The sequence below is a fragment of the Punctularia strigosozonata genome, assembly GCF_000264995.1.
Source record: "Punctularia strigosozonata HHB-11173 SS5 unplaced genomic scaffold PUNSTscaffold_3, whole genome shotgun sequence".
Taxonomy (NCBI): Eukaryota; Fungi; Basidiomycota; class Agaricomycetes; order Corticiales; family Punctulariaceae; genus Punctularia; species Punctularia strigosozonata.
This window is the reverse complement of record NW_006767435.1, coordinates 2,565,470-2,575,477: the sequence shown is the minus strand read 5'-3', so window position 1 is coordinate 2,575,477 and position 10,008 is coordinate 2,565,470. Positions and strand designations below refer to the sequence as shown.

The 10,008-nt window shown below is 54.5% G+C and overlaps 1 protein-coding gene across 1 annotated transcript; it reads right to left on the bottom strand.

Annotated features, from left to right (window-relative positions):
* Positions 1-7,880: 7,880 nt before the first annotated feature.
* PUNSTDRAFT_132152 (uncharacterized protein) lies at positions 7,881-9,631 on the bottom strand (the record flags this gene model as incomplete). Its single annotated transcript, XM_007381486.1, has 10 exons — positions 7,881-8,120; positions 8,164-8,197; positions 8,247-8,335; positions 8,403-8,558; positions 8,614-8,706; positions 8,758-8,820; positions 8,870-8,899; positions 8,955-9,258; positions 9,312-9,592; positions 9,626-9,631. 10 exons carry the CDS (start codon positions 9,629-9,631, stop codon positions 7,881-7,883), a joined length of 1,296 nt encoding a protein of 431 aa, XP_007381548.1.
* Positions 9,632-10,008: the final 377 nt, after the last annotated feature.

Below are 10,008 nucleotides of genomic sequence, written 5' to 3'. Positions count from 1 at the left end.
CTCCTTCTATTCTTTCGGGGCTTCCTAGGAGCTCCATACATTCTTCTATCCTTTCGGGTCTCCTAGGGCCTCCGCACATTGCGCGGCCTTCCTAGGCCGTTCCACTGGTCACGTGCCGGGCACCCGAGGAGCCTCCCTCTCTCTCATTGGACCATCCCTTGTGTTGCTGATGGATTACTCAGCTACTATATAGTCGCCTGTCGCACCAGGGAGCAACTCAGACTTGTTCTCTCAGTTGCTTCCCTGCCTTGTGCGACAGGTATGTGTATTCATCTCGTATCTCTGTATATATTCTCAGTTGCTTCCCTGCCTTGTGCGACAGCGTCTCCACCGCCGTCCCGGGGGATCCGCGCCGCTCCTAGGAGCTCCAGCGCATACTCTGACAGCAGCAGCCCTCGTGATTGCGGGCACAATGTCTATTCCAATCGATGAAGCTGTCAAACAACTTGAGTTTGGATACGACCACGGGAAGATTGCGTTCCCAATCTACGGGTATGAATCGGTTGTAGATTCGATGGAGCCAATGTGCACAATACCCCGATCGTGGACAAGGGTAAGTTGTCCTGATCTAACATACCATTCTCGCTACTTCTATCCTTCCAGGACAGGGTATTACATGCGGAAGTAGCTACACCGGAAGTACGTTTCATCCACCACGTCCTGTTATTTCATATTACACCGGGTGATGACCAGCTCTAGTCGAAGTTACCAGTGAAACTGGTCCGCAAGCCTTCGTCAAAGCCGCCTCCCAAGGCTGCGAAGCACACCAAGACAATGAAGACAATCACGCTCGATGATTACGACAAGGTGAGCATCGTGGATACGTCAAGCATGAACTTACTCAGCGTGTACAACCGGCCCCGGGCTCTCGGAGATCGGAGAAGGGCAAGGCTATCGCGGGTTCCAAGGCGGCGCCCGTTGCGTCCTCGAGTGCTGAGTCTGCTCTGCCAAAGGTACGTCACAAACATGTTCCGCTTGGTCTCACAATCATTCGTTCTTGATGATCTTCCTCCAGGCTAACAAGGTCAGGGTTGCAAATATGAGCGATGAGAGCTTGCTCACCTACGAGCCCTCGTCGAAGCCGCCTTCCATGGTTACAAAGCGCATCAAGACGACGAAGACGATCACACTCGATGATTACGACAAGGTGAGCATCGTGGATACGTCAAGCATGAACTTACTCGGCGTGTACAGCCGGCCCCAGGCTCTCGGATATCAGAGAAGGGCAAGGCTATCGCAGGTTCCAAGACGGCGCCCGCTGCGCCCTCGAGTGCTGTGTCTGCTCCGCCCAAGGTACATCACGAACATGCTCGCATTGCTTCCGCAGTCATTCGTTGTTGACGATCTTGTCTTCCAGGCTGACAAGGTCAGGATTACGAACATGAGCAACGAGAACTTGCTCACCTACGAGGCCTCATCGAAGCCGCCTCCCAAGCCTACGAAGTGCGCCAAGACGACCAAAACGATCACACTCGATGACTACGACGAGGTGAGCATCGTGGATACTTCGAGCACGAACTCATTCAACAAATCCAGCCGATGCTGGGCCCCCAAAAACCGTATCAGAGACTGTGCAGCGGCAGCCCATAATCCCATACCGGCAACCGCCGGGCTCTGTCATAGCCCGAGCGGTTGACATCTACAACCTCTACCTTTGTCCACACCGGACTCGCGGTAGAGGTAAGAACAACCCGACCTATCATTGTTGTATACAGCTCATGTAGTACCGTACAGGAGCTACGCTAACCGCGTACCTGTTAGGTACATAATACTATTAACCTTTGTCCACACCGGACTTGCGGTAGAGGAGCTACGCTAACCGCGTACCTGTTAGGTTTCTTGAAAGGTTATGAGCCCTGGGCTCTAGTGTTCCGAGCCCGCCAATCTCGAATCCTTCTCTCGAACACGAGCACGTTCTCGTCTCCTCGTTTCGAACTCGGCGGTTGCGAAACCCGCCGACAAATCGACATCTGTGGGCGTGAAACCCACATACCGCACGCTGCCCCTGGTTCCTCGAACCACCGCTGCTAATATGGTCATAACGCGCACGAGCGGCGCTAAACAAGCGATGCCGGGTCCCAACCCGGCGCATACACTACCGCGAACATCAAGGTCGCCAACTCCCCAGCCGTCCGCACCTCCGTCTTCGCGAATCTCACGCTGTCGACAACGACGGTCCAGCTCGCTTCCACAGCTCACTCCCTCGGTCACGCACCGCTCGTCTTCGAACTCTACGCAACGTCGTCGCTCTCCGTCCAGATCATCTCACGGATCATCCACTCCTTCCGAACCATCGGGTGCATATAGGCCGTCTCGCTCGCGAACCCCGAGGACCATACCTCTCCACGCGAGCCGCCCTATCCCCCTGATTGAACGAGTCAAAAATACCAACTCGTTCACGACGTTCAAAGGTGGCTGGACCGACAAATCGTACATCTTGTCGGTCAGCGTGCGTAACTACCACGATTGGGCCGAACGTGTCATTCAGGCGTTGGCGCAATGCCAGCAGCTACACGCATACCTTGACTGCACGGACCAATGCCCAGACATGCCGTACTTGCATCGTCCTGCGTTGGGCGATCATCCCGATCGAGACGACTGGAACTCCCTTGACAACTGGGACTACAATAACCGATCTGTCCTCGCACTACTCCGCATGACCATCGATGGAGAAGAAGCTCGGGAGATCAAGATGTGCGTTACCGGTCGCGATGCGTGGGCTATCTTGAAGGCTCGCCATATCAAGTCGACACCAGTGACGCTGTTCCGTCTCGTGGAAGAATCCTTCAACACGAAGATAGAACGTTCGTCTGACGTCGAATTACTCCGCGCTGTCGAACGCATCTGCGACTTGGCCAACCGAATTTACGCCATGGGACTCCCGTCACGCAATTCCTGGTGCACTATGGTTATCCTCCATGGTCTCGGCCCTGAGCTCTCCCACGTCCGCGACTCCATGATCAATCATGGATCACGTCTCGACCTCGCTTCCATCAAAGAGCGGCTTCGCGACGAAGCCGATCTTATCCGCTCTGAACTCGACAAGTCTGCCACCGCTGCTGTCGCTACGGCCGCAGCTGGGAAGGGCAAGTGGGCCGGAAAGGGGAACAAGGGAGCGAAAGATGGCAAGGAGAGAAAGGATGGCAAAGATGGCTACAAGCGGAAGCGCGACAACGACAGTTCGTCGAGCTCACACAACCCATCCTCTCACTGGGTGAAGGCTGCGACTACGCAAAAGAAGAAGCTCGTCCGTTTGCCGAATGGGAAGGCCTACATCGGTGAAGAAGTCGTTCAGTCTAGCACCATGACGACAAAAGTTGCTAACGCCGCCCGTGTTGATGACATCACCGATGATGAGTGGGGGTTCCACGCTCAGTGCGACATCGATGACGACGACGAAAACTTTCTCGCCATCGTCAATACCATCCCCATCGCGCGTCTCCCTCTCGACTCCTCTTCCGCAGACTGGCGCAAGGACTGGCCGCTCACTGTGAACAACGCTATCGTCGAACACCACGTCGGAAACTCAAAGTGGTGGCTCGATACCGGTGCTTCAATTCACTGCACGCCGTTCATATCTGACCTCACCGATGTTCGTGATATCGCTCCAATTCGCATAAAGGGCATTCAAGGAGCGGCGATCGTCGCAAACAAGATGGGCACCGTAATCCTCCCGGTACCATCATCCAAGCCGTTAACCATTGCCAACGTCGTGTGGTTGCCCGACGCGAAAATCCGCCTGCTCTCTGTCGGCTGTCTTGCGGATGCCGGGCTCTACGCTTGTTTTTCCAAGACATGGGCTTCCATTCACCGCGCTTCCAATGATACCCTGGCCGCCTGCGCATCCCGGATGGGTCGTGGACTCTACTCCCTCGACATCGCCCATGACGAACTCGCAAACGTTGCCGTCCCTATCAACGTATGGCATGGTCGCCTCGGACATCCCGCGAAGCACACCATCACGACAATGGCCCAGTCCCACGCAGTCACAGGTATGCACATCGACCTCTCGTTCAACCCCCCGCTTTGCCAACCTTGTATTATCGGGAAACAGAAAGTCAATCCTGTACCGAAATCGAGGAAGGGCATAAGGGCGACGAGATGGTTTGATATTGTGTACTGTGATCTGTCTGGCGGCCCCGACCGCACCGCGACACCCTCGGGAGAACATTACACTTGTACCTTAGTCGACGATTTCTCTTCTCGGAATTGGACTTTTCTTCTCAAGTCTAAATCTGATGCGCGTCGTGTTGTCGAAGGATGGCATGCTCAGACTGCACGCCAAGTAGGGTACTCTCTCGGGACTCTGCGCGTCGGCAACGGGGAACTCAAGTCATGCGGGTTTGAGTCCTTCTGCGCCGCTGCGGGCATAACTCTGGAGTACACAGCGCCGTACACATCCGCGGAGAATGGTAAAGTCGAACGGATGCATGGGACGCTTATGGGTCGCGCCCGTGCAATGCGCGAAGCAGCCGGTTTACCACCGACTCTATGGGGCGAATTCGCCGTGACAGCTGGCTTTCTCGCTAACTATACGCCTTCCGCCTCACTTCCGCGAGGCGTCACCCCATTCGAACGCTGGCATAACCGGAAACCAGACGTGTCATTCCTCCGGGAGATTGGGTGTACGGCGTATGCCCTCATACAGAACGTGCATAATCCAAAGATCTTCGGCCGCTCCGTGCGTTGCAAGCTGGTCGGGTACGAGCCGCGCTCTAAAGCGTATCGCCTTTGGCACCTGGAGACGCGTCGTATCATCTCTACTCGCAATGTTCGCTTTGTGGAGTCGCACGAACTCGTAGCTCGCCCATTCCGCCCCGGTCAGTCGGTCGAAATCCCTCCCTCTGCCGATGACGAACAACACCCGGACCATGGCTGGCCGGTCCCATCGCTTGTCCCCGTGCCAGAGGCGCTGCCGTTACCTGCGCCAGCTCCGCCCGGGCCTCCCTCGCCTTCGGTTCGCCCAAAGCGAGACACCCGACCCCCGGCACGTCCTGACGAGGCAGATCGTCGTCTTGAGGCCATTCGTGCTGAAATGCGACAAACAGCACCTCCGACCGGCAAAGCTGCTCGCGCTGCGCGACGTGCGGCCCGCGTTGATTCCGCCGTTGCCGATAATGATGCTTTCGCTGCATACGCAGCCGATCCTGACATACCTGTCGACACTCTGCTCGGGTGCTTTGCCAACAGCGATGAAACCGTGGCCGTCGACGACCTCTTCGACGAGTTGCTTGATGACATGGTCATCCTCGCCGCATGCGATGAGGCCGAACCGACGTCCATCAAAGACGCTCTTTCAGGCGAAGAAGCAGAACTGTGGAGAACTGCGCTCAAGGAGGAGTTTGACGCGATCAAAGGCATGCAAGTGTATAAACTCATTCCACATGCTGTTGTTCCCGCAGGACGCCGGATACTCAAAGGCAAAGCGGTATTCAAACGGAAGCGAGACGAAAATGGTGCGATCTCCCGTTACAAAGCTCGTTGGGTTGCGAAAGGTTTTTTGCAAGTCTTCGGAATTGACTTCGACAAGACTACTTCGCCTACTGCCCGCCTTGAAACTGTCCGCATTCTTCTTCACATCTGTGCCGTTCTAAACCTAGATCTCCGCCAATTCGACGTCAAGTCAGCCTTTCTCCACGGGGTTTTGGACGACCCGCTCTATATGGAACAGCCGAGCGGATTCGAGGAGGAGGGTAAACCAGGCAAGGACTGGGTTTGGATGCTCTTGAAGGGCCTGTATGGGATCAAACAGGGCGGACGCGTATGGAACGAGGAGATGAATGGGGCTATGACCGGCTGGAATTTCCACCGAGTCAACGTCGAGTATTGCCTCTACTACCGCAAGACTGACGCCGGCTTTGTCCTAGTCGCCGTCCACGTCGACGATTTCCTCTCCGTCGCATCCTCAACAACCATGAACGACGAGTTCGAGGCCGAGCTCCGATCTCGCTGGGAAATCACGAAGGCTGATGGTTCCTATATCCTGGGGATACACGTCGTCCGCGACATCCCTCGCCGTCAGATTTACATGTCACAGACTGCTGCCATTGACAAGGTCGTTAAGGAATTCGGACAGCAAAATGCTCGCCCGGTGTCGACGCCGATGGACAGCAGCGTCAAGCTTTCCCGTGCCCAGGAGCCCCAGACCGAACATGGGAAACGTGAAATGGCCAAGATGCGCTATCGCGAGCTGGTCGGATCGCTTGTTTACATCGCATGCGCGACCCGACCTGACATCTCGTACGCCGTCACTAAAGTCTCCGCATTTGTCAACAACCCAGGACCCGCGCACTACGACGCCGCAATCCGCATTTTACGGTACCTTCATCATACCCGCCTCTTCGTTCTCACCCTAGGTCGCGGAACGGATCACAATGGCAAAATCACTCCGGAGTCAGGTGTTCGCCTCGTAGGGATGACGGATTCAGACTACGCCAACTGCGTCGACACCCGCCGGTCTGTCTCCGGTTACTGTTTCTCGCTTGGATCCGGCGCCGTTTCATGGAGCTCTCGCAAACAAGACATCGTTACGACATCTTCCTGCGAGGCGGAGTACGTCGCCGCGTGCAATGCGACGAAGGAAGCTCTTTGGCTTAGGCAGGTCTTATGTGAGATTGGTTTCGATCAGGATAAGGCTACGTGCATAGGCGCCGACAACCAGGGAGCTATCGTCCTCGCTGAACAGCAATCACATCATCAACGTACTAAACACATCGACGTGCGATACCACTTCACCCGAGAACGCATTGCTGCCGGCGACGTCTATCTCACCTACGTTCGCTCTGCCGACAACATCGCCGACATATTCACTAAAGCCCTACCCGCGCCGACCTTCCTCCGGTTACGAAAACGCCTCGGTGTGTCTCTGCCTGGATCGGAAACGACGGATTAGGATCAAGGAGGAGTTACGGATATTACGGTCTGCGTTGAGGAGGAGTATCAGAGACTGTGCAGCGGCAGCCCATAATCCCATACTGGCAACCGCCGGGCTCTGTCATAGCCCGAGCGGTTGACATCTACAACCTCTACCTTTGTCCACACCGGACTCGCGGTAGAGGTAAGAACAACCCGACCTATCATTGTTGTATACAGCTCATGTAGTACCGTACAGGAGCTACGCTAACCGCGTACCTGTTAGGTACATAATACTATTAACCTTTGTCCACACCGGACTCGCGGTAGAGGAGCTACGCTAACCGCGTACCTGTTAGGTTTCTTGAAAAACCGGAGAAGAGCAAGCACTGCGGCTAGCGCGGTCGTTCTTTCCGAGGGAGTAAATACCTGCGACAGAGCGAGGAACTCCGTCAACATGACGGAGCAAGTCATTCATCGTCCACTCAATCGGAGTGCCCCGCCAGTTCAATTTCCGCGCCGAACTCGTGAGTATCAAGCGGATTTGTCACTCATTCAGAGCGAGAGGTGCCGTCTATGTGAGCGAAGAATAACATATCTAGTCCATCAAAGGCGGACATCATTAGCGAATCCGCGGCAGATTTAGAATGCATCGGTCGGTTCATATGAATGCGTGAGTCCATTGGAAGGAGCAGGTCAGACATTGAGATAGAGGCTCTTATTCCATCGGGAATCATCGTGTTCATGCACGTACATACAATCATCATTAATGACTATATCAGTACATTACAGGTAGTGATACAATGGAAGAGTCCGAGAGCAGCAGCAACAGATATGGATTGATGGCAAGTGTTCGTGTTGAGTTAGGATACGGTCCAGGAAGGGGGATAACGGGAACGACGACCCAGATTGCAACGAGAACGGAGACCGATGAGAATCATGGTCCGGGAAAGACGAGACTGAGGAAAGGCGTAAGCTAGGACACGAGCACAAGAAGCGACCGAAATATTGAAGCAGGTCAACGAGCGTCATATGGGTAATAGATTGGTGCGGACCTTTCGAAAGACACGGCTGCGGCACCGAGGGAGAGCGACGAAATTGATATTGAGGAATGATAAGCACCACGAACGAGACTGAGGGGCAACGAGGACTGGAAGCAGCAAGATGGGGATCGACGAGAACTGGGAGCGATGAGACGGAGGAGCGGCAAGAAACTCGTAGCGGAATGCCGAAGGCGAGCTGAGGGCATATTTGTCGGAGACTAGAGTCTGAGTGCGATGTGAACACGGAGTCCTTCAAGAACGAACTCACAAGCTGAGCGCCGAGCTCTGATGAGAGCTCATCACTGATTGCCACGTCAAGGGGTGTTGCATGGGCTATAGATGGGAATGTACCTCACGAACGTGACGGCCGCTGCGCCGAGGCGGATGCTGATCAGGTTCCGATTAGTGTCGGATGTGCCGATAAACCTTGAGACGTACCGCTGGCGGCGTCTGTGAATCATGCAGCAGGTTAGTTTCGTTGTCCGTAAGCTTATGACCGTCGCCTACCGGTTCAGTCTTCTTAGCTTTGAAGGTGCGCGTAGTGGCCTTCAACCGTTCAGCAGTCTTTGTAGAGAGCTCGCTGCTGGTCTCGCCCTTGGTGTCCCGTTTGGTTGGTTGCGCGCTTGAGTTTGACGCTGCGGACGGCGGCGCAACTGGCTTCGCCTGGACAGCCAGTAGCTCCTATCATATGTACATGGAGCAGATATGTGAGGCGCACCTTCTGGGAGGCGGCTGAAGTCTTGAGGGAGATGGTGGACTTCGCTTTTGCAACCTTTCGCTTTTTATGCGGCGGGGGAGTCTCCGAAGCTGGCTGCTCGACGTTGTCAGCCCCAGCACGACTCAATAGTAGCAAGAATCATACCATTTCGTAGTCATCTAAGGTGATATTGATCTTCTCACGCTTGACTCTGACCTTCGCCGGAATCTAGAGTAGAATTGATCAGTATAGTGCGACGGCAAAGAAAAACGTATACCACGATAGGTTCGTGGCGTCGAGCAGATGGCTACATCAACGCGAACATGAGACTTTATACGTAACTCTTGACAGCTTTTCCGCACCTTTTCGGTCCAAGACGGCGGCAGCGGGCATGGAGGTGCAATAGTGTCGATGTCCTGCACGTACCCCCACAGCGGGAATGCGACTTTTCCGTAATCAACACTGCTTTCGAGCCAGTCGACAGCGTCCGTGATTGCGATCGAGTGGTTCTTTGCGATGAGAAGAGTAGCTGCGTGAGGTACGAGTATGCGGCGAAGGAATAGGTCAAATGTGGGGAACGGCGTGAGAGTGGAGTGGTCGAAGTCTTCGTCGTGGAGCATCGAGATGAGTGTCTGCCTGATGAGACGCTCACCCTGGGGACCGTAGCTAACAGTACATGAGCATCGCTAGCGCCAGCGTCACGGGTCCTTTTTACTCACTAGCCTGCCGAAACCGACCTCGGGATGCGAGGATCCTTTAGCGTTCCAGGAACGGCACATGCGTCGATGCCGTACTTCTCATCCAGAGAGCTCCATGTAGCGCATAATGTTGGATCTTGAATCACCTCCACGAGCTCTTGTTTGAGGTCAAGGATCTCGAGGCGCAGCTTTTGAAGATCCAGGATACGAGGCCAGTCAGTGTCGCCGTATTTACTCGGGTCAAGCTCCAGAGAAATGCGGTCACAAATCCTCTCCTCCCATATCGACACGTTGTCCCGCCCCTAAAGTGAATAGGTGCGGAACTGCTCGAAAACCTCCATTTTTTATTCATTCTGCAGCCTCTCTGTTATGTAGTAGTATAGAATCTAAGTAGAATAGACCAAGCATGTACCTTAAACTGGCCCAGGAAAGTTTGACCATATTAGGAAAAGGGATTACCAAGCAGTGCCCAAGCTTAGTCAGCACATGACAAATCATGACTCGGCTGAGTCAGAAGCTGACTCAGCACTGCTAGGATTACTAATATGACTCAGAAAGCTGGCCTAGCTAAGGAGTATAAAATGTAGCCGAATCGGCATGAATGAGAAATCAATCAGTTCCACCCTAAACGCGCCCAGCAGTCGTCTGCTGAACCCCTCTCTGTCAGGACTCGAGTGCCTGGACAGCTTCCCTATCGACTCTATAGTCGACTCTATCG